Below are 25,798 nucleotides of genomic sequence, written 5' to 3' on the forward strand. Positions count from 1 at the left end.
GTTCCTCGGCGTACACATCACAGACAAACTGAAATGGTCCACCAACACAGACAGTATGGTGAAGAAGGCGCTCTAGCTATCTACTCCGATTTCAGAGCGGCCCGCTAGCTGTCTAGAGCATACCGGACTGTTAGCTGAAGTTGTCCATCAGTCAATTTTCTTGGGCTACTATACCTATTTTGCCAATTGGCCTGGACACTTTTACTACACAGACCCCTGCTGATCCATCATGACTGGTCTGCCGACGTAACCGCATGAGGGGGCTACAACAACAGACTTCTTCCGTCGCGACGTCCCTCTAAGGCTCTTCTGCTAGCCTGCTAGCCCCAGCCCGCTAGCTGTCTGAATTACCATGTCTCCAGCCCATCCAGCTACTCATTGGACCCTATGATTACTCGGCTACGCATGCCTCTCCCTAATGTCAATATGCCTTGTCCATTGCTGTTTTGGTTAGTGATAATTGTCTTATTTCACTGTAGAGCCTCCAGCCCTGCTCAATATGCCTCAGCTAACCCTCTTGTCCCACCTCCCACACATGCGGTGACCTCACCTGGTTTAATTGATGTCTCTAGAGACAAAACCTCTCTTATTGTCACTCTTATCATCACTCAATACCTAGGTTTACCTCAACTGTATTGACATCCTACCATACCTTTGTCTGTACATTATGCATTGAATCTATTCTACCGCGCCGAGAAACCTGCTCCTTTTACTCTCTGTTCCGAACGTACTAGACGACCAGTTCTTATAGCCCTTAGCCGTACCCTTATCCTACTCCTCCGGTGATGTAGAGGTTAATCCAGGCCCTGCAGTGCCTTGCTCCACTCCCATTCCCCAGGCCCTCTCATTTGTTAACTTCTGTAACCGTAAAAGCCTTGGTTTCATGCATGTTTACATTTTAGTCATTTAGCAGACGCTCTTATCCAGAGCGACTTACAGTAGTGAGTGCATACATTTCATAATTTAATTTTTTTTTCCCCCCATACTGGTCCCCCGTGGGAATCAAACCCAAAACCCTGGCGTTGCAAACACCATGTGCTACCAACTGAGCCACATGGAACTGATGTTAGCATGTTAACATTAGAAGCCTCCCCCCTAAGTTTGTTTTATTCACTGCTTTAGTACACTCTGCTAACCTGGATGTCCTAGCTATGTCTGAATCCTGGTTTAGGAAGACCACCAAAAACCCTGACATTTCCATCCTTAACTATAACATTTTCCGACAAGATAGAACTGTCAAAGGGGGCAGAGTTGCAATCTACTGCAGAGATAGCTTACAGAGTTCTGTCTTACTATCCAGGTCTGTGCCCAAACAATTTGAGCTTCTACTTTTAAAAATCCACCTTTCCATAAACAAGTCTCTCACCGTTGCTGCTTGCTATAGACCACCTTCTGCCCCAGCTGTGCGCTGGACACCATATGTGAATTGATTGCCCCCCATCTATCTTCAGAGCTCGTGCTGTTAGGTGACCTAAACTGGGACATGCTTAACACCTCGGCCATCCTACAATCTAAGCTTGATGCCCTCAATCTCACACAAATTATCAATGAACCTACCAGGTACAACCCCAAATCCGTAAACACAGGCACCCTCATAGATATCATCCTAACCAACCTGCCCTCCAAATACACCTTTGCTGTCTTCAACCAGGATCTCAGAGATCACTGCCTGATTACTTGCGTCCATAATGGGTCTGCGGTCAAACGACCACCCCTCATCACTGTCAAACGCTCCCTAAAACACTTCAGCGAGCAGGCCGTCAGTAGAAGATGTCTGGTTATTCTTTAAAAGTGCTTTCCTCACAATCTTAAATAAGCATGCCGCATTCAAAAAATGTAGAACCAGGAACAGATATAGCCCGTGGTTCACTCCAGACCTGACTGGCCTTGACCAGCACATAAACATCCTGTGGTGTACAGCATTACCATCAAAGAGCCCCCGCGATATGCAACCTTTCAGGGAAGCTAGGAACCAATATACACAGGCAGTTAGGAAAGCAAAGGCTAGCTTTTTCAAACAGAAATGTACATCCTGTAGCACAAACTCCAAAAAGTTCTGGGACACTGTAAAGTCCATGGAGAATAAAAGCACCTCCTCCCAGCTGCCCACTGCACTGAGGATAGGAAACACTGTCACCACCGATAAATCCACAATAATTGAGAATTTCAATAAGCATTTTTCTACGGCTGGCCATACTTTCCACCTGGCCACCACTAACCTGGTCAACAGACCTGCACCCGCCACAGCAACCCAAGCCTCCCCCATTTCTCCTCCACCAAAATCCAGATAGCTGATGTTCTGAAAGATCTGCAAAATCTGGACCCCGACATATCAGCAGGGCTTGACAATCTGGACCCTCTCTTTCTAAAATGATCAGCCGAAATTGTTGCAACCCCTATTATTAGCCTGTTCAACCTCTCTTTCGTATCGTCTGAGATCCCCAAAGATTGGAAAGCTGCCAAAGGGGGAAACACTCTAGACCCAATGCTACAGACCTATATCTATCCTGCCCTGCCTTTCTCCGAGGTAATAGCAGTGGGGCAATAGCGGCGGGACAGTGCATCCGTCTTGACATTCTTGGATCCTGGCCGATATGAGAGGGAGAAGTGAACCGTGTGAACAGCAGGGCCCATCTAGCTTGCCTGGAGTTGAGGCGTTTGGCGGTGCGGAGATACTCCAGGTTTTTGCGGTCGGTCCACACAATGAACGGATGTTCTGCCCCTTCCATCCAGTGCCTCCATTCCGCCAAATTCATCTTCACTGCGAGAAGCTCACAATTCCCAACATCATAGTTTTTCTCCTTGGCATTGAGGCAGTGGGAGAAGAAGGCACAGGGATGAAGCTTCAGGTCCAGGGAAGAACGCTGGGACAGGGCCGCCCCCACTCCTACATCAGAAGCATCAGCCTCCACCACAAACTGACGGGAAGGGTCAGGATGAACCAAGATGGGAGCTGTGGTGAAGCTATGTTTGAGGTCCCGGAACGCCCAGTCAGCAAACAGCTGAGTTACTGAGGGGCTGTGAGGTTACCACCATGGTAGGCTACCTCCCAGACAACCCTCGGAATTGCTCCAGCAAAATGTCCAATGGTCATGGCGTTCAGCCAACGTTTGGACCCCTTCCATAAGTCTAAAAAGCTTGTGTCTACCTTGTGTCTACCTATGGTGGCTCCTTGGGAGGAGATGGCATTGCGCAGCTGGCCCGGGTCTGATGGGTCAGTCATAGTACGAACTGGCTATCACGTTTCAGGTAAGACCCAGATGCAGACAACGTCGAAGTAACAACATTAACCTGTTGGGGCTAGGGGGCAGTATTTGCACGGCCGGATAAAACACGTACCCGATTTAAACTGGTTACTACCATTGCCCAGAAACGAGAATATGCATATAATTAGTAGATTAATTAGTAGATTTGGATAGAAAAACTCTAAAGTTTCTAAAACTGTTTGAATGGTGTCTGTGAGTATAACAGAACTCATATGGCAGGCCAAAACCTGAGAAGATTCCATACAGGAAGTGCCCTGTCTGACAATTTATTGTCCTTCTGTAGCCTCTCTATCGAAAATACAGCATCTGTGCTGTAACGTGACATTTTCTAAGGCTTCCATTGGCTCTCAGAAGGTGCCAGCAAGTGGAATGAGAGGTCTGCAGTCTCTGGGCTAAGTACAGCAGCTCTGTTTGTTACCGGCCTGCCTGGGGACAGTGACACTGGAGATGCGCGGTCACGAGAAGTCTCCATGTTTTTCTTTCAGCCTTTGAATGAATACAACGTCGCCCGGTTGGAGTATTATCTCTATTTTATGAGAAATATTGCATAAAAATAGATTTTAAACAGCATTTTTGTCACTAAATGCGCTCGTGCGTCACCCTTCGGATTGTGACCTGAACGCACGAACAAAACGGAGCTATTTCAATATATTCAATATATATTCAATATATATATTTCAATATAACTTGATTATTTGGAACCAAAACAACATTTGTTGTTGAAGTAGAAGTCCTGGGAGTGCATTCTGACGAAGAACAGCAAAGGTAATCCAATTTTTCTTACAGTAAATCTGAGTTTGGTGAGGGCCAAACTTGGTGGGTGTCAAAATTAGCTAGCCGTGATGGCCGGGCTATGTACTCAGAATATTGCAAAATGTGCTTTCGCCGAAAAGCTATTTTAAAATCTGACACCGCGATTGCATAAAGGAGTTCTGTATCTATATTTCTTAAAATAACTAAGTATTTTGTGAGTAATTTAGTAAATTCACCGGAAGATTTCGTTGGGTATGCTAGTTCTGAACATCACATGCTAATGTAAAAAGCTGGTTTTTGATATAAATATGAACTTGGTTGAACAAAACATGCATGTATTGTATAACCTGTTATGGCTAGGGGGCAGTATTTTCACGGCTGGATAAAAAACGTACCCGATTTAATCTGGTTACTACTCCTGCCCAGTAACTAGAATATGCATATCATTATTGGCTTTGGATAGAAAACACTCCAAAGTTTCTTAAACTGTTTGAATGGTGTCTGTGAGTATAACAGAACTCAAATGGCAGGTCAAAACCTGAGAGATTCCTTTACAGGAAGTGGCCTGTCTGACCATTTCTTGAACTTCTTTGCCATCTCTATCTTTTACAAAGGATCTCTGCTCTAACGTGACACTTCCTACGTCTTCCATGGGCGCTCAGAGCCCGGGAAAAACCTGAATGTCGTCATCCCAGCCCCAGGCTGAAACACATTATCGCCTTTCTCAAGTGGCCGATCAAGGGACTGTGGGCTTAGGCGCGTGCCCTGGCTGCCCCCGTCTTTGTGATTTTTCCTCTGTTTGCCGAAAAGGAGATTCCCGGTCGGAATATTATCGCTTTTTTACGAGATAAATTGCATAAAAATTGATTTTAAACAGCGGTTGACATGCTTCGAAGTACGGTAATGGAATATTTAGAATTTTTTTGTCACGAATTGCGTCATGCGCTCGACCCTTCTTTACCATTTGGATAGTGTCTGGGACGCACGAACAAAACGGCACTATTCGGATATAACGATGGATTATTTTGGACCAAACCAACATTTGTTATTGAAGTAGCAGTCCTTGGAGTGCATTCTGACGAAGACAACAAAAGGTAATCAAACTTTTATAATAGTAAATCTGATATTGGTGAGTGCTAAACTTGCCGGGTGTCTAAATAGCTAGCCCGTGATGGCTGGGCTATGTACTTAGAATATTGCAAAATGTGCTTTCACCAAAAAGCTATTTTAAAATCGGACATATCGAGTGCATAGAGGAGTTCTGTATCTATAATTCTTAAAATAATTGTTATGCTTTTTGTAAACGTTTATCGTGAGTAATTTAGTAAATTGTTAGCAAATTCGCTGGAAGTTTGCGGGGGGTATGCTAGTTCTGAACGTCACATGCTAATGTAAAAAGCTGTTTTTTGATATAAATATGAACTTGATTGAACAAAACATGCATGTATTGTATAACAATGTCCTAGGTGTGTCATCTGATGAAGATCATCAAAGGTTAGTGCTGCATTTAGCTGTCTTCTGGGTTTTTGTGACATTATATGCTAGCTTGAAAAATGGGTGTCTGATTATTTCTGGCTTGGTACTCTGCTGACATAATCTAATGTTTTGCTTTCGCTGTAAAGCCTTTTTGAAATCGGACAGTGTGGTTAGATAAAGGAGAGTCTTGTCTTTAAAATGCTGTGAAATAGTCATATGTTTGAAAAATTTATGTTTTTGTATTTTTGAGGAATTTGTAATTTGCGCCACGCCTATCATTGGATATTGGAGCAGGTGTTCTGCTAGCGGAACGCCTAGATGTAAGAGGATAACATAATGTCCTAGGAGTGTCATCTGATGAAGATCATCAAAGGTTAGTGCTGCATTTAGCTGTGGTTTTGGTTTTTGTGACATATATGCTTGCTTTGAAAATGGCTGTGTGATTATTTTTGGCAGGGTACTCTCCTGACATAATCTAATGTTTTGCTTTCGCTGTAAAGCCTTTTTGAAATCGGACAATGTGGTTAGATTAACGAGAGTCTTGTCTTTAAAATGGTGTAAAATAGTCATATGTTTGAGAAATTGAAGTTATAGCATTCCACTGGCCCTTGCCCAGGGAGGTTAATAGAGAACGGTGTGTTCTTCAGTTCCTTACCCTGTTGTAACAACGTAATCTTCATTTTGTAATGAGTTAGCACTGCTCCGATCGGACGGGGCCTTCCCTCCCCTCTGCCACCGAAAAAATGGTGAGCCCTTTGAGAAACTGTTCATCCGTCATCTTGAGATTACGTTTCATTTACTTTTTCCTCCGTTGAATGATAGTTTTCCTTTATTCCCATTCTAAAAATATTATTCTTCATACGTCTGCACTTTAGATCAAGTAATTCAGCTTTCATTATGACAACTCAGCGACACAATGGTAGGGTTTATCTGAGCTGGGCTTGGATCATTGATAAGTCATTGTCTCAACACAGCCTTGAAGTGCATGGACAGAGTCCAGGAGCTAATATTACTCGGATGGACTCCATCAATTCCTGTAGATCATCTTCTGTTTACAAAAGACTTCAAAGTTATCTATAAAAGTATTTCCAACAAAGCTACAGTAATCTTTTAGCCAGGTGTGTAATGCCAGCAGCCTGCTGGATCTTTCAAACCCGCAGCCAAATGATGGTCCCGGACCTGAAATAATTTTCCCCTTTTTGGAATCTTTCAGTTCTAGAATCAGTTCTTTAATATCCAATTTCAGAAGTTATGAGCTATCCCTCCTAATGTTGTTTGAACCCACGTGGACTACAACAGCATCACAGAATGGTTGGGAGCAGCCTTGTAATGTCCTGCACTCGTGCTCCAGGATAGCACTGAGTTTTTCCACCAAGAACCAGGATGTTTCTTATCATAAAACTGCCGATGACGACAGCCGGTGCAACTGCTGAGGAGGTTTGGCTGTTCTTTTGCAATCCCCTCAAGGACCAAAGGGTGGTGGGGCCCGATGGACCAGAGCCAGCTGCAGTATCCATTGTGGATGATGAACAGGCGGGAGTCTCAGACAGCCTCACGGTCTGATGAGGGTTTGAGCCCTGAGGATAGGAACCCGAATTAGAAGCCACCAGAGAGGAAGACAGAACAGAGGAACTTCCAGATCCAATCTTGAATCAAAAGCCTCCAGAGCCTGTGGATCCAGTGCAGCAAAGTTGTTTCTAGTCTCTGTCCAATCCAGGCTTAACATCTCCAAGGAGATCACTTTTGCCAGAGGACACTGTTTTTGATTTCCATGGCAAGTGACACAGCTCCATGGCTGGTTTATAGGATTAAGAGCAGGAACTTCCACCAAGTCATCCAGGAGCCTTTACATTTTATTTGAATTTGTTTTACTTATCCAGAGAAACTTACAATAGCAAGTGAATACATTTTCATACGTTTCTTTATCATACTGGTCCCCTGTGGGAATCAAACCCACAACTCTGGTATTGCAAGCACCATGCTCTACCAACTGAGCCACACGGGACAAGGATGCCACCAGCATCCCACCAACTCCATTCTCCAGGCAAGGGGGAGACCCCTTCTGGCAGGGATCCCTGCAGAGTACTGGCCAGTCAGCTGTGGAAAGCCGACATGGCGGTGACACTTCTACCAGGCCAGAGCGGCGTCTGGCTACTGGGTTGGAAGAGAAAGAAAAAGTAGGTGGGCAAGGATTCCCCAATAGCTTTTGTAGGATTCCCCAGTAGCTTGTGTAGGATTCCCCAGTAGCTTGTGTAGGATTCCCCAGTAGGTTGTGTAGGATTCCCCAGTAGGTTGTGTAGGATTCCCCAGTAGGTTGTGTAGGATTCCCCAGTAGGTTGTGTAGGATTCCCCAGTAGCTTGGGTGGGATTCCCCAGTAGGTTGGGTGGGATTCCCCAGTAGCTTGCGTAGGGTTCCCCAGTAGGTTGTGTAGGGTTCCCCAGTAGGTTGTGTAGGGTTCCCCAGTAGGTTGTGTAGGATTCCCCAGTAGCTTGGGTGGGATTCCCCAGTAGGTTGGGTGGGATTCCCCAGTGGCTTGCGTAGGGTTCCCCAGTGGGTTGTGTAGGATTCCCCAGTGGGTTGTGTAGGATTCCCCAGTGGGTTGTGTAGGATTCCCCAGTAGCTTGTGTAGGATTCCCCAGTAGCTTGTGGAGGATTCCCCAGTAGCTTGTGGAGGATTCCCCAGTAGCTTGCGTGGGATTCCCCAGTGGGTTGTGTAGGATTCCCCAGTAGCTTGTGTAGGATTCCCCAGTAGCTTGTGTAGGATTCCCCAGTAGCTTGTGTAGGATTCCCCAGTAGCTTGTGTAGGATTGCTACATGTTTGCTAAGAGTAGCCACTTTGCCCCTGTAGTCCTCTGCAAGCAAACAGTTGCTACATTGAAAGTCTGGGCGGTCTACATTATCCCGGAATAAAGCAACAATGTGTATGGCATTGTGTGGGCGAGCGGTTTGCTGATGTCAACGTTGTGAACAGAGTGCCCCATGGTGGCAGTGGGGTTATGGTATGGGCAGGTATAAGCTACGAATAATGAACACAATTGCATTTTTATCGATGTCAATTTGAATGCACAGAGATGCCGTGATGAGATCCTGAGGCCCATTGTCCTGCCATTCATCATCCCCCGCCATCACCTCATGTTTCAGCATGAACGGCGCCATGTCGCAAGGATCTGTACACAATTCCTGGAAGCTGAAAATATCCCAGTTCTTCCATGGCCTGCATACAGCCTGATAAACTCTATGCAAAGGAGATGTGTTGTGCTGCATGAGGCAAATAGTGGTCACACCAGAAACTGACTGGTTTTCTGATCCACGCCCCTACCTTTTTTTAAGGTACAGTATCTGTGACCCACAAATTTCTATTTGTATTCCCAGTCATATGAAATCCATAGATTAGGGCCTAATTAATTTATTTCAATTGACTGATTTCATTATATGAACTGTAACTCAGTAAAATCTTAGAAATTGTTGCATGTTGCATTTATATTTTTGTTCAGTATATATAAAGAGTAAAAAGAAATTGGTCCCAACACTGACCCCTGTAGTCCACATTGTGTAATATCCAGGACATTACACTTAACACCTTTAGAAATCACATCCTGTCTGACAGATCCTTCTCAAACCACTTGCAAGAAGCCTGATCCAGGTCTATTTCAGTCAACCTTTGAATGACAAAGTAATGGTTAAAAGTGTGTCCAGGTTAAAAACCAGACTGCATTGCTTGCTGTTTGGGGTTTTACATTTACATTTTACATTTTAGTCATTTAGCAGACGCTCTTATCCAGAGCGACTTACAGTAGTGAATGCATACATTTCATACTTTTTTTTTTTTCATACTGGCTGGGTTTCTGTATAGCACTTTGTGACATCTGCTGATTTAAAAAGGGCTTTATAAATACATTTGATTTGATTACATTTTGACAACTGGTGCACATTTAAAATGGAATGAGAAGTTAAAAAGTTCTTAGCTGAGAGTTGGCCATGATACATACAGGATCAAAAACCAAATAGCAGATACCATCTGTTATCCCGGTAGAATCAACATACACTCAGGCTGGTTATCAGACTGTCATGGTCATATAGAAAATTCACAAAAAGAACACTGGGCTGGTTAGGGTAAGGTTTGGGTTAGGGTTAAGGTGACTCGCTGTGGGGCACTGGGCTGGTTAGGGTGAGGGTAAGGTTTGGGATAGGGTTAAGGTGACTCACTGTGGGGCACTGGGCTGATTAGGGTGAGGGTAAGGTTTGGGATAGGGTTAAGGTGATTCACTGTGGGGCACTGGGCTGATTAGGGTGAGGGTAAGGTTTGGGATAGGGTTAAGGTGACTCACTGTGGGGCACTGGGCTGATTAGGGTGAGGGTAAGGTTTGGGATAGGGTTAAGGTGATTCACTGTGGGGCACTGGGCTGATTAGGGTGAGGGTAAGGTTTGGGATAGGGTTAAGGTGACTCACTGTGGGGCACTGGGCTGATTAGGGTGAGGGTAAGGTTTGGGATAGGGTTAAGGTGATTCACTGTGGGGCACTGGGCTGATTAGGGTGAGGGTAAGGTTTGGGATAGGGTTATTGTTATTACGGTTAGGTTATGCCTATGGGTATTATGGTTAGGGTTAAGGTTACTCTCAACATGGGATACTGGGACAGTTAGGGGAGGATAAGCTTTGGGTTAGGGTTATTATGGTAGGGTTATGGTTGTTATGATTAGGTTACTCTCACCGTTGGGCACTGGGCCAGCTTGTCTGCAGCCACCATCTGTACGTTGAGATGCTTGGTCTGAGACTTGCCCCTGGTCTTGATCAGCCTTGATAACACCTGGACAACAGAAGACAAGAGGTAGAGAGGAAGAGCAGAAAAGACGGAGGGTGAAAATAACATATACAACCTATCTTTAATGTTTATAAACTTTATTAAGCCAGCTGTATAGAACCTTTACTAACCCAGCTGTATTTGTATTTCTATTCATTATGGATCCCCACACTTCCTGGGGTCCAGCAAAATTAAGGCAGTTTATACAATTTTACAACATTACAATACATTCAGACTGAGTGCCCTCAGGCCCCTACTCCACCACTACCACAGTTGTTCAAACTAACAGCTCAGTGCATTCAAAATGTCCATACCTCTCATAAATACAAGCAGTGATGAAGTCAATCTCTCCTCCACTTTGAGCCAAGAGAGATTGACATGCATATTATTAATATTAGTTCTCTGTGTACATCCAAGGGCCAGCCATGCTGCCCTGTTCTGAGACAATTGCAACTTTCCTAAGTCCTTTTTTGTGGCACCTGACCACACGACTGAACAGTAGTCCAGGTGCGACAAAACTAAGGCCTGTAGGACCTGCCTTGTTGACAGTGCTGTCAAGAAGGTAGAGCAGTGCCTTATCATAGACATACTGTACTTCTCCCCATCTTAGCTACTGTCAATATGTTTTGACCATGACAGTTTACAATCCAGGGTAACTCCAAGCATTTTAGTCACCTCAACTTGCTCAATTTCCACATAATGAACCTGTAGCCATATTTCTTCAACAGAATTTGACATGAGATCCTCTCTAATCTTTACAGGAATGTGGTTCTGAATATAAACAGCAACACCTCCACCATTGGCATTTGTATCTTTTCTATAAATGTTCTAATCTTGTATTGCTACCACTGAATCGTCAAAGGTATTATCTAAGTGAGTTTCAGAGATGCAGTTTGAAGTTGGAAGTTTACATACACCTTAGCCAAATACATTTAAACTCAGTTTTTCACAATTCCTGACATTTAATCCTAGTAAAAATTCTCTGTCTTAGGTCAGTTGTTTTAAGAATGTGAAATGTCAGAATAATAGTAGAGAGAATAATTTAATTTCAGCTTTTATTTCTTTCATCACATTCCCAGTGGGTCATTAGTTTACATACACTCAATTAGTATTTGGTAGCATTGCCTTTAAAATGTTTAACTTGAATCAAACATTTCGGGAGCCTTCCACAAGCTTCCTACAATAAGTTGGGTGAATTTTGTCCCATTCCTCCTGACAGAGCTGGTGTAACTGAGTCAGGTTTTTAGGCCTCCTTGCTTGCACACACTTTTTCAGTTCTGCCAACAAATGTTCTATGGGATTGAGGTCAGGGCTTTGTGACAGCCACTCCAATACCTTAACTTTGTTGTCCTTATGTCACAACTGTCGTCATGGAGAGAAGACCAAGGCGCAGCGGGAATGTGGATACTCATAGTTTTAATTAAAAAAAAGAGTAAAGCATCCACCGGACAAAAAACAATACACACGACAGGAACAGCCTTGCAGGCACACAAAACGCAATGCAAGAACAACTACCCACAACCCCAAAGAAAAACACACACTACTATATAGGACTCCCAATCAAAGGCAACTCAACACACCTGCCTTCAATTGGGAGTCCAATCACCAACACAACACTTAACACACAAAAACCCTACCACGTCCTGACCAAAACAAATACAATTGCTCCCTCTGCTGGTCAGGACGTGACACCTTAAGCCATTTTGCCACAACTTTGGAAGTATGCTTGGGGTCATTGTCCATTTGGAAGACCCATTTGCGACCAAGCTTAAAACCTCTTGGGGCTAGGGGGCAGTATTGAGAATTTTGAAAAAAATATGTGCCGATTTTTAACTGCCTCCTACACCAACTCAGAAGCTAGAATAAGCATATTATTGTTCAGTTTTGGATAGAAAACACTCTGAATTTTCTAAAACTGTTTGAATGGTGTCTGTAAGTATAACAGAACTCATATGGCAGTCAAAACCCTGAGACAAATTCTGACAGGAAGTGGATACCTGATTTGTTGAATTACCTTTAAGCATATGCCATTGAAACACACAGGGGCTTATTAATGTTTGATCACTTCCTATGGCTTCCACTAGATGTCACCAGTCTTTAGAAAGTGTTTTGAGTCTCATACTGTGAGAACTGAACGAACAAGAGCCTTGGAACAGTGGTGGCCGATTAGACTCTGGCACGCGAGTTCATGTTGGGTACTCTCGTTCCAAAACGTTTTAAAAGAGAATGCAAACGTCCGCCTTGAATATTATTCATGTTCTGGTTAAAAAAGGCACTAATAATTTATGCTACACAACGTTTGAACGAACGTAAATATTTTTTTTCCCCTCATTCATGACGAGAAGTCCGGCTGGCATAGATCATGTGCTAACAACACAGAGCTTTTTGGACATAAATTATGAGATTTTTCAAACAAAACTACATTTGTTATGGACCTGGGATTCCTGGAAGTGACATCTGATGAAGAGAATCAAAGGTAATGGATTATTTACATAGTATTTTCGATTTTAGATCTCTCCAACATGGCGGTTAGTCTGTATCGCAAAGCGTATTTTTCTGGGCGCAGTGCTCAGATTATTGCAAAGTGTGATTTCCCAGTAAGGTTATTTTTAAATCTGGCAATCCGGTTGCGTTCAAGAGATGTAAATCTATAATTCTTTGAATGACAATATAATATTTTACCAATGTTTTCGAATAGTAATTATTTAATTTGTTGTGCTGCTTGACTGGCGGTTATTGGAGGGAAACGATTTCCTCAACATCAACGCCATAGTAAAATGCTGTTTTTGGATATAAATATGAACTTGATAGAACAAAAAATGCATGCATTGTCTAACATAATGTCCTAGGAGTGTCATCTGATGGAGATTGTCAAAGGTTAGTGCATCATTTTAGCTGGTTTTCTGCTTTTGGTGACGCCTGTCTTTGAATTGATAAAACATTACACACAGCTATTGTCAATGTACTCTCCTAACATAATCTAACTTTATGCTTTTGCCGTAAAGACTTTTTGAAATCGGACAACGTGGTTAGATTAAGGAGATGGTTATCTTTCAAAGGGTGTAAGATAGTTGTATGTTTGAGAATTTTGAATTATGACATTTAATTGTTTTCAAATTTGGCGCTCTTGATATTTCACCTTTTGTTGATTGGGTTTGTTTTGTTGACGCTTGCGTCCCACATAGCCCATAGAGGTTAAACTTGCTGACTGATGTCTTGAGATGCTGCTTCAATATATCCACAATTTTCCATCGTCATGATACCATCTATTTTGTGAAGTGCACCAGTCCCTACTGCAGAAAAGCACCCCCACAACATGATGCTGCCACCCCCGTGCTTCCCGGTTGGGATGGTGTCTTCGGCTTGCAAGCCTCCCCCTTTTTTCTCCAAATATAACGATGGTCATTATGGCCAAACAGTTCTATTTTTGTTTCATCAGACCAGAGGACATTTCTCCAAAGGTACGATCTTTGTCCCCATGTGCAGTTTCAAACCGTAGTCTGGCTTTTTTATGGCGTTTTGGAGAAGTGGCTTCTTCCTTGCTGTGCGGCCTTTCAGATTGTCGATATAAGACTCATTTTACAGTGGATATAGATACTTTTGTACCTGTTCCTCCAGCATCTTCACAAGGTCCTTTGCAGTTGTTCTGGGATTGATTTGCACTTTTTGCACCAAAGTACATTCATCTCTAGGAAACAGAACGCGTCTCCTTCCTGAGCGGTATGACAGCTGCGTGGTCCCATGATGTTAATACTTGCGTACTATTGTTTTTACAGATTAACGTGGTACCTTCAGGCATTTTGGAAATTGCTCCCAAGGATGAACTAGACTTTTGGAGGTCTACAATTTTTTTTCTGAGGTCTTGGATGATTTCTTTTGATTTTCCTATGTCGTCAAGCAAAGAGGCATTGAGTTTGAAGGTAGGCCTTGAAATTCATCCACAGGTACACCTCCAATTGACTCAAATGATTTCAATTAGCCAATTATAAGCTTCTAAAGCTGTGATATAATTTTCTGGAATTTTCCAAGCTGTTTAAAGGCACAGTCAACTTAGTGTATGTAAACTTCTGACCCACTGGAATTGTGATACAGTGAATTATAAGTGAAATAATCTGTAAACAGTTGTTGGAAAAATTACTTGTGTCATGCACAAAGTAGATATCCTAACCGACTTGCCAAAACTATAGTTTGTTAACAAGAAATGTGTGGAGTGGTTGAAAAATGAGTTTTAATGACTCCAACCTAAGTGTATGTAAACTTCCGACTTCAACTGTATGTCAGAATATGAATGTCATCTGTTTCTTGCAAATTATTGATTTCATGAACCTTGTTTCTCAAGCTACATGGGATATTTTGAGCACGTTTCTTCTGGGATGATTACTTGCTTTCATTGCTTTACTGGGAAGCTTAGCAGCAGTAGATCTGCTCATGTTATTTATGTTAGTGCATGTGAGCTGCTCACAGTGGACTTCCTCCTAGGGCACACTGGCTCAGTGCTAACAGTATAACTCTGGTTCATAGGCACGTGATTACTGCATACAATAGCTGTAGGATCAGTAGAGGCATTCAAGGCAGTTAAAAGGACATCCATTAGGTTACTTATATTGTGTCTACTGACGCCCCTGCTGTAATGGACAGTTGCTGAATCATTATGACAACTCTGAGTCACAATGGTAGGGATTAGATTAGCTGGCCTTGAGTCATCAAATCTAATTTTATTGGTCACATACACATGGTTAGCAGATGTTAATGTGAGTGTGGCAAAATGCTTGTGCTTCTAGTTCCGACAGTGCAGAAATATCCAACAAGTAATCTAACAAATTAATTTCAGTTTGTCCGTGATGTGTACGCCAAGGAACTTAAAACTTTCCACCTTCTCCACTACTGTCCCGTGGATGGGGGATGCTCCCTCTGCTGTTTCCTGAAGTCCACGGAGGCGTGCATGGCCACTTAGTCATGGGTGAACAGGAAGTACAGGAGAGGGCTGAGAATGCACCCTTGTGGGGCCACAGTGTTGAGGATCAGTGGGGTGGAGATGTTGTTTCCTACCCTCACCACCTGGGGGCGGCCCGTCAGAAAGTCCAGGACCCAGTTGCACAGGGCGGGGTCGAGACCCAGGGTCTCGTGCTTAATGACGAGTTTGGAGGGTACTGTGGTGTTAAAGGTTGAGCTTACATTTACATTTACATTTAAGTCATTTAGCAGACGCTCTTATCCAGAGCGACTTACAAATTGGTGCATTCACCTTATAATATCCAGTGGAACAACCACTTTACAATAGTGCATCTAAATCTTTTAAGGGGGGGGTTAGAAGGATTACTTTATCCTATCCCAGGTATTCCTTGAAGAGGTGGGGTTTCAGGTGTCTCCGGAAGGTGGTGATTGACTCCGCTGTCCTGGCGTCGTGAGGGAGCTTGTTCCACCATTGGGGTGCCAGAGCAGCGAACAGTTTTGACTGGGCTGAGCGGGAACTGTGCTTCCTCAGAGGTAGGGAGGCGAGCAGGCCAGAGGTGGATGAACGGAGTGCCCTTGTTTGGGTGTAGGGCCTGATCAGAGCCTGAAGGTACGGAGGTGCCGTTCCCCTCACAGCTCCGTAGGCAAGCACCATGGTCTTGTAGCGGATGTGAGCTTCGACTGGAAGCCAGTGGAGAGAGCGGAGGAGCGGGGTGACGTGAGAGAACTTGGGAAGGTTGAACACCAGACGGGCTGCGGCGTTCTGGATGAGTTGTAGGGGTTTAATGGCACAGGCAGGGAGCCCAGCCAACAGCGAGTTGCAATAATCCAGACGGGAGATGACAAGTGCCTGGATTAGGACCTGCGCCGCTTCCTGTGTGAGGCAGGGTCGTACTCTGCGAATGTTGTAGAGCATGAACCTACAGGATCGGGTCACCGCCTTGATGTTGGTGGAGAACGACAGGGTGTTGTCCAGGGTCACGCCAAGGCTCTTAGCACTCTGGGAGGAGGACACAAGGGAGTTGTCCACCGTGATGGCGAGATCATGGAACGGGCAGTCCTTCCCCGGGAGGAAGAGCAGCTCCGTCTTGCCGAGGTTCAGCTTGAGGTGGTTATCCGTCATCCACACTGATATGTCTGCCAGACATGCAGAGATGCGATTCGCCACCTGGTTGTCAGAAGGGGGAAAGGAGAAGATTAATTGTGTGTCATCTGCATAGCAATGATATGAGAGACCATGTGAGGATATGACAGAGCCAAGTGACTTGGTGTATAGCGAGAATAGGAGTGGGCCAAGAACAGAGCCCTGGGGGACACCAGTGGTGAGAGCACGTGGTGCGGAGACAGATTCTCGCCACGCCACCTGGTAGGAGCGACCTGTCAGGTAGGACGCAATCCAAGCATGGGCGGCGCCGGAGATGCCCAGCTCGGAGAGGGTGGAGAGGAGGATCTGATGGTTCACGGTATCAAAGGCAGCAGATAGGTCTAGAAGGATGAGAGCAGAGGAGAGAGAGTTAGCTTTAGCAGTGCGGAGAGCCTCCGTGACACAGAGAAGAGCAGTCTCAGTTGAATGCCCAGTCTTGAAACCTGACTGATTAGGATCAAGAAGGTCATTCTGAGAGAGATAGCAAGAGAGCTGGCCAAGGACGGCACGTTCAAGAGTTTTGGAGAGAAAGGAAAGAAGGGATACTGGTCTGTAGTTGTTGACATCGGAGGGATCAAGTGTAGGTTTTTTCAGAAGGGGTGCAACTCTCGCTCTCTTGAAGACGGAAGGGACGTAGCCAACGGTCAAGGATGAGTTGATGAGCGAGGTGAGGTAGGGGAGAAGGTCTCCGGAAATGGTCTGGAGAAGAGAGGAGGGGATAGGGTCAAGGTGTAGTCGATGAACAGCGTTCTTACATAGGTATTCCTCTTGTCCAGATTGGATAGGGCAGTGTGCAGTGTGATGGTGATTGCGTTGTCTGTGAAGAAATTGAAGTGGGTCTAGGGTATCAGGTAGGGTGGAGGTGATATGATCCTTGACTAGTCTCTCAAAGCAGTTCATGATGACAGAAGTAAGTGCTATGGGGCGATAGTCATTTAGTTCAGTTGCCTTAGCTTTCTTGGGAACAGGAACAATGGTGGCTATCTTGAAGCAAGGATTGATTGAATATGTCCATAAACACACCAGCCAGCTGGTCTGCGCATGCTCTGAGGATGCGGCTAGGGATGCCGTCTGGGCCGGCAGCCTTGAAGGGGGTTAACACATTTAAATGTTTTACTCACATTGGCCACGGTGAAGGAGAGCCCACAGGCTTTGGTAGCGGGCCCTGTCAGTGGAACTGTATTGTCCTCAAAGCGAGCAAAGAAGTTGTTTACTTTGTCTGGGAGCAAGACGTCAATGTCCGCGACAGGGCTGGTTTTCTTTTTGTAATCCGTGATTGACTGTAGACCCTGCCACATACGTCTTGTGTTTGAGCCGTTGAATTGCGACTTTACTTTGTCTCTGTACTGACGCTTAGCTTGTTTGATTGCCTTGCAGAGGGAATAGCTACACTGTTTGTATTCAGTCATGTTTCCAGTCGCCTTGCCATGATTAAAAGCGGGGATTTGCGCTTTCAGTTTTGCGCAAATGCTGCCATCTATCCACGGTTTCTGGCTAGGGAAGGTTTTAATAGTCAGTGGGTACAACATCACTGATGCACTTGCTAATAAACTTGCTCACCGAGTCAACGTATACGTCAAGGTTATTGTCTGAGTCTATGCGGAACATATCCCAGTCCACGTGATCTAAACAATCTTGAAGCGTGGAATCCGATTGGTCAGACTAGCATTGAATAGACCCGAGCACGGGCGTTTCCTGTTTTAGTTTCTGTCTATAGGCTGGGAGCAACAAAATGGTGTCACGTGTGCTCCCTCTCCAGCCTCTAGGTCACCAGGCTGCTCGTTAGGGCGCACACCTGTCACCAGCATTACGCGCAAAATGACACCTGGACTCCATCACCTCCTTGATTACCTGCCCTTTATACGTCACTCCCTTTGGTTTCATCCCCATTCGTCATTGTTGCTGTTTCATTTCGGTGCGCTGTTTGTGTTTCTTGTTTTGTTAATTTATTTATTAAATGAATTCACTCCCTGAACTTGCTTCCCGACGCTCAGCGCACATTGTTATAAATGGAGTCATGGTCTCAACGCAGCCTTATAATGCTGTGAAAGGATCCAGGATCCTACATGATTTGGGTGGATCCCACCCTCCTTATAAAACACGTTTTGTTCCCAAAAGGTATCGAAATTGTCAACAAAAGTTACACCCATTGAGCTGCAATAATCACATAGCCAGTTGTGAAGTGAAAGAATCCTGCTAAAGCACTCAATGCCACGATTCAGAGATGTTAGAGGGCCAGATGTGATGGGTCTTTTGTTAGTGTTTAGTAGAGAGTCAATCAACTCTTTAAAATCCAGTTTCAACTGTTCAGAACTGCCCTCATAATGTCATTAAAACCCACATGGACTTTGATAGAATTGATTTCCATGTCCTGGCGTAATACATTCGGGAGCAGCTTAGTAATGTAATTTACTCGAGCTCCGGGATAAGACATTGTTTTTTCACCAGGAACGGTCACATTTCTTACCATGGAGCTGCCCAGAATCACGGCTGGCGAGAAGGACAAGGAAATCCGGCAACTCCGACGCTTCTCAGGATTCGGAGAACCCTTTATGGACAGGCGTAAGGCAGGATAACTTGAACCGGTTGCTCCCGACGCCTGTGGCAGGCCTCCGACAGATGGAGAAGCCCCACTTGATCCAGAGCAGGAACGGAAGGTTGTCGACATCAACTTCGTAGTTGTAGGCACTGCGATCGCAGATACAGGCACCCCCAGCGACAAAGGTGCAGGAAGATCAGGCTCCAGGACGGCAAAACTATTCGCTGTTTGTACAGCTCTCCGGGCCTCTCGTTGGGAGTGTAGATTGCTTTGCGGGAAGTCTCTTTGGCTTCCAAGGCTCGTGACATGCGACCATTGTTGATTGTCTTGCTCCTCTTGCTGAGCTCCTTCTACTCCGCTATCAGATGGGGGAGCTCCGGGCAACACCGGCCAGTCAGATAACAACAAACAACAAGGCGGAGATGCATCCAACAAGCGAACGCCGTCCAGCCACCAGCGTAGAAAATGTAAACATTCCACTCTGAGTTTTCCCCAGTTTCTTACGTAGGCTGGCAATCTGCGTTATCAATGAAACCACCTCAAGCCTATAATCCTCGGCAAGTAAACAATTGCCGCAATGGAACTCCGAGTGATCCGGTTTGTCCCGCAGTAGATAAAGCTCCTACAGCGCTGGAACCATTCATTTACCTCTCCAGACAAAGAGGGCTCCATTACAAAACTCATCTGGTACCAACTTTGTTAGCTTGATGGCTAACAGCTTAGCGTCTCAGTCAAGCAGGCTTCAACCTGCCTGTTAAGCGGGATTCCAGGAGAAGAACTGCGTCGTCGAATCCATGCAAAAACAAGTTCTGTATTCGTATTTAATGAATATCGGTTTTGTTTCAATCAAACCGAGTGTTTACCAGCATACAATGTTCAGCTGCGCATTCTGATGACGTGGATTGAATCGTTGCAGTGTTCTAGCGTTGGGGCTGTGTGTGATGCTGTATGGAGTTTGTGTAGAACCTTTACTCTTTAGAAACTTTACTAACCCAGCTGTGTGGAACCTTTACTAACCCAGCTGTGTGGAACCTTTACTAACCCAGCTGTGTGGAACCTTTACTAACCCAGCTGTGTGGAACCTTTACTCACCCAGCTGTGTGGAACCTTTACTCACCCAGCTGTGTGGAACCTTTACTCACCCAGCTGTGTGGAACCTTTACTCACCCAGCTGTGTGGAACCTTTACTCACCCAGCTGTGTGGAACCTTTACTCACCCAGCTGTGTGGAACCTTTACTCACCCAGCTGTGTGGAACCTTTACTCACCCAGCTGTGTGGAACCTTTACTAACCCAACTGTATGGAACATTTACTAACCCAGCTGTACTGCAAATGCACTAACCCAGCCGCATCAATCTTTTTACTAAACTAGCTGTGTAGAACGTTTACTAACCAAGATGTCAGGAACCTTTACTAAACCAGCTGTATTGAAAATGTATAAACCCAGTGGTATAGAATATTTTACTGACCCACCTGTGTAGAACCTTTGCTAACCCAGCTATATAGAACCTTTAATAACGCAGCTGTATAGAACCTTTACTAACCCAACTGTGAGGAACCTTTAGTGACCCAGCTGTGAGGAACCTTTAATGACCCAGCTGTGAGGAACCTTTAGTGACCCAGCTGTGAGGAACCTTTAGTGACCCAGCTGTGAGGAACCTTTAGTGACCCAGCTGTGAGGAACCTTTAGTGACCCAGCTGTGAGGAACCTTTAGTGACCCAGCTGTGAGGAACCTTTAGTGACCCAGCTGTGAGGAACCTTTACTGACCCAGCTGTGAGGAACCTTTACTAACCCAGCTGTGAGGAACCTTTAATATTCCGACTGTGAGGAATCTTTACTAACCCAGCTGTGAGAAATCTTTACTAACCCAGCTGTGAGGAACCTTTACTAACCCAGCTGTGAGGAACCTTTACTAACCCAGCTGTGAGGAAACTTTACTAACCCAGCTGTGAGGAACCTTTACTAACCCAGCTGTGAGGAACCTTTACTAACCCAGCTGTGAGGAACCTTTAGTAACCCAGCTGTGAGGAACCTTTAGTAACCCAGCTGTGAGGAACCTTTACTAACCCAGCTGTGAGGAACCTTTACTAACCCAGCTGTAAGGAACCTTTACTAACCCAGCTGTGAGGAACCTTTACTAACAAAGCTGTATAACAAATGTACTAACACAGCTTTATAGAACCTTTTACTAACCCAGATGTGAAGTACATTTACTAACCTAGCTGCGAGGAGCCTTTACTAACTCAGCTATAAAGAACCTTTACTAACCCAGCTGTATAGAACCTTTAATTTCCCAGCTGTATAAAACCTTTACTAACCCAGCTTTGAGGAACCTTACCTTGGGGTAGGAGACCTTAATGTAGACCAGGATGGGAGCCAGGGATGTTTCAGATAGCTGGATTGGGTGGTTCACTGTGTCTGCATCCAGCTAACCCAGCTGTATAGAACCTTTACTAACCCAGCTGTGTGGAACCTTACCTTGGGGGAGGAGACCTTGATGTAGACCAGGATGGGAGCCAGAGATGTTTTAGACAGCTGTATTGGGTGGTTCACTGTGTCTGCATCCAGCACCACCAGTTGTAGGCTCCGGGCTAGCTCAAAGATCCGCTCCACCTCCCCTTGGATTTGGGCTGCAGAGACATGGAGCATGGTGGACACTAATACCTCCAACAATTAACCCTCTAAACAAACCCTAACCCTTCTAAACAAGCCCTGACATATCTACAGTGAGGGAAAAAAGTATTTGATCTCCTGCTGATTTAGTACATTTGCCCACTGACAAAGAAATGATCAGTCTATAATTTTAATGGTAGGTTTATTTGAACAGTGAGAGACAGAAAAACAAAACAAAAAATCCAGAAAAACGCATGTAAAAAATGTTATAAATTGATTTGCATTTTAATGAGGGAAATAAGTATTTGACCCCTCTGCAAAACATGACTTAGTACTTGGTGGCAAAACCCTTGTTGGCAATCACAGAGGTCAGATGTTTCTAGTAGTTGGCCACCTGGTTTCCTCTTTGCAGATCTTCTCCAAGTCATTAAGGTTTCGAGGCTGACGTTTGGCAACTCGAACCTTCAGCTCCCTCCACAGATTTTCTATGGGATTAAGGTCTGGAGACTGGCTAGGCCACTCCAGGACCTTAAGGTGCTTCTTCTTGAGCCACTCCTTTGTTGCCTTGGCCGTGTGTTTTGGGTCATTGTCATGCTGGAATACCCATCCACGACCCATTTTCAATGCCCTGGCTGAGGGAAGGAGGTTCTCACCCAAGATTTGATGATACATGGCCCCGTCCATCGTCCCTTTGATGCGGTGAAGTTGTCCTGTCCCCTTAGCAGAAAAACACCCCCAAAGCATAATGTTTCCACCTCCATGTTTGAATGTGGAGATGATATTCTTGGGGTCATAAGCAGCATTCCTCCTCCTCCAAACACGGCGAGTTGAGTTGATGCCAAAGAGCTCCATTTTGGTCTCATCTGACTACAACACTTTCACCCAGTTGTCCTCTGAATCATTCAGATGTTCATTGGCAAACTTCAGACGGGCATGTATATGTACTTTCTTGAGCAGGGGGACCTTGCGGGCGCTGCAGGATTTCAGTCCTTCACTACGTAGTGCGTTACTAATTGTTTTTTTGGTGACTATGGTCCCAGCTGCCTTGAGATCATTGACAAGATCCTCCCGTGTAGTTCTGTGCTGATTCCTCACCGTTCTCATGATCATTGCAACTCCACGAGGTGAGATCTTGCATGGAGCCCCAGGCCGAGGGAGATTGACAGTTCTTCCATTTGTGAATAATCGCACCAACTGTTGTCACCTTCTCACCAAGCTGCTTGGCGATGGTCTTGTAGCCCATTCCAGCCTTGTGTAGGTCTACAATCTTGTCCCTGACATCCTTGGAGAGCTCTTTGGTCTTGGCCATGGTGGAGAGTTTGGAATCTGATTGATTTATTGCTTCTGTGGACAGGTGTCTTTTATACAGGTAACAAGCTGAGATTAGGAGCACTCCCTTTAAGAGTGTCCTCCTAATCTCAGCTCGTTACCTGTATAAAAGACACCTGGGAGCCAGAAATCTTTCTGATTGAGAGGGGGTCAAATACTTATTTCCCTCATTAAAATGCAAATCAATTTATAACATTTTTGACATGCGTTTTTCTGGATTTTTTGTTTTGTTTTTCTGTCTCTCACTGTTCAAATAAAACTACCATTAAAATTATAGACTGATAATTTCTTTGTCAGTGGGCAAACGTACAAAATCAGCAAGGGATCAAATAATTTTTTCCCTCACGGTAAATGTTACAAGATAATTGATCACATCTACTGTGTCTTTTTATACAGCACAGTCTAGAGCAGAGGTTTTCAAAGTGTGAGACACTTCCCTTGGGTGTGCCATAGAGTTTCAAGGAATGTGTGAAAGGAAAGACAAGTCAAACTGTATTCAGTTCTCCAATAATGAATTAATATAAAGCCTGTTTATAGTTACAATCACGGGGGAAACACATATTTAACCTTTTAACTAGGCAAGTCAGTTAAGAACAAATTCTTATTTACTATGCGGCCACCCCGGCCAAACCTGGCACGACGCTGGGCCAATTGTGCACCGCCCTATGGGACTCCCAAACACGGCCGGATGTGATACAGCCTGGAATCAAATCAGGGACTGTAGTGATGCCTCTTGCACTGCCTTAGACCACTGCGCCACTCGGGAACCCAAAGCTGTTTCTATGGCTACATTTAAAAAGGGGCTTTCCAGAGCTAACACGTTTATTTCTTAACTCCTAAAATTGCAAGAGTTGCATCATTTAAAAAAGGCAACTAAAAACGGAGTTTCTAGCATGGTTAGGGCAATAATGCAACAGAGGTCTTAAAGTGGCACTGGCTTCTTAAAAGGGCACTGGCTTCTTAAAGTGGCACTGGCTTCTAAAAAGGGCAATGGCTTCTTAAAGTGGCACTGGCTTCTAAAAAGGGCAATGGCTTCTGAAAGTGGCACTGGCTTCTAAAAAGGGCACTGGCTTCTTAAAAGGGCACTGGCTTCTTAAAAGTGGCACTGGCTTCTTAAAAGTGGCACTGGCTTCTTAAAAGTGGCACTGGCTTCTAAAGTGGCACTGGCTTCTTAAAAGGGCACTGGCTTCTTAAAAGGGCACTGGCTTCTAAAAGGGCACTGGCTTCTTAAAAGTGGCAATGGCTTCTTAAAGGGCACTGGCTCTAAAAGGGCACTGGCTTCTAAAAGGGAAATGGCTTTTTAAAAGGGACGGCAGGTAGCCTCGTGGTTAGAGCATCAGACTTGTAACCAGAAGGTTTTAAGGTCAAATCCCCGAGGTGACAAAGTACAAATCTGTCGGTCTGCCACTGAACATGGCATTTAACCCACTGTTCCTAGGCCATCATTGAAAATAAGAATTTGTTCTTAACTGACTTGCCTAGTAAAATAAAGAAAAATGGCTTCTTAAAAGGGCAATGACATGTATAATTAAAACAAGAAAGTAACTTTATTCGACTGAATAATGATTATCTGGATATTCTGAAAGCACTTTTATTGATGAAATATTTTTGGTAAGTCAGTTGCATGTTAATTAAGGTGTGCAGAGCATGATTTTAGCCCAAATGTGGGAACAGGAGATTAATAATGCCTACAATCAGAACTGACTGTCCAAAAATAAAAAGTTGTTTTCTAACAATTTCAGTGCAACTATTTATTTGACAAAAGAATGGAAGAAATGTATCTTAAAAATATGACATACATCCTCTGCAGGCTTTGAAAACGCCTGGTACAGAGGTAAAGTAGTGGTAGGGTTTCTATACAGCACAGTCTACAGGTAAACTAGTGGTAGGGTTTCTATACAGCACAGTCTACAGGTAGACTAGAGGTAGGGTTTCTATACAGCACAGTCTACAGGTAAACTAGTGGTAGGGTTTCTATACAGCACAGTCTACAGGTAGACTAGTGGTAGGGTTTCTATACAGCACAGTCTACAGGTAAACTAGTGGTAGGGTTTCTATACAGCACAGTCTACAGGTAGACTAGTGGTAAGGTTTATATACAGCACAGTCTGCAGGTAGACTAGTGGTAGGGTTTATACACAGCACAGTCTACAGGACAGCACAGTCTATGTATTATATTATATTAGTAGTATTGTACATACCAGCAGTATCTGGAAACAGACAGCAAGGAGAGGGACAGGGTGTAGAGAACCAAGTAAATTACTTTCCCACTACTGTACATTTAGGGTTAGTCAATATACTGTAGACCCTGTCCTGATTGGGTGTGTAACATAACATAATACTTTACTGAGAAACGGAAACCGCAAGATCACAGTACACTTGAAAAACCAACAAACACTAAGTTTCGAACTCACTCAGGAAACAAACGAACATAGAATATAATTCAAGCTTCTGCAAAGGACAACAGAAAACGTCTTTTAACAGGGAAATCATGATGAGTAAATTGGACACACTGAGTGTCATTAATGTCTCTAGGACGGTCTCTGCTGCCCTCTGGTGACAGGTGGACCGGGATATGATACATATGATACATTACCTCATTATAAACCCTATTCTGATGTTTACATTTACATTTACATTTACGTCATTTAGCAGACGCTCTTATCCAGAGTGACTTACAAATTGGTGCATTCACCTGATGTGGTATGATACATTACCTCAATATAAACCCTGTTCTGATGTGGTATGATACATTGCCTCATTATAAACCCTGTTCTGATGTGGTATGATACATTACCTCAATATAAACCCTGTTCTGATGTGGTATGATACATTACCTCATTATAAACCCTGTTCTGATTGGTTATGGGCATTACCCCAATATAAACCTGGTTTGATTGGGTATGGGCATTACCCCGATA

The 25,798-nt window shown here is 44.3% G+C and overlaps 1 protein-coding gene across 1 annotated transcript in view; it reads right to left on the reverse strand.

The window, feature by feature from the left end:
* cacnb2b (calcium channel, voltage-dependent, beta 2b) overlaps positions 1 to 25,798 on the reverse strand; it is a 77,157-nt gene that overhangs the window by 2,678 nt on the left and 48,681 nt on the right. The window contains exons 8-10 of the mRNA XM_082973016.1: positions 25,079 to 25,087; positions 21,414 to 21,565; positions 10,208 to 10,303 (exon numbers count right to left, since the gene is read on the reverse strand). Coding sequence (XP_082829142.1) covers positions 10,208 to 10,303; positions 21,414 to 21,565; positions 25,079 to 25,087 — 257 coding nt within the window. The remainder of the gene's footprint in view (positions 1 to 10,207; positions 10,304 to 21,413; positions 21,566 to 25,078; positions 25,088 to 25,798) is intronic.

The sequence above is a fragment of the Salmo salar genome, chromosome 03 (genome assembly GCF_965601325.2).
Source record: "Salmo salar chromosome 03, fSalSal1, whole genome shotgun sequence".
Classification (NCBI taxonomy): Eukaryota; Metazoa; Chordata; class Actinopteri; order Salmoniformes; family Salmonidae; genus Salmo; species Salmo salar.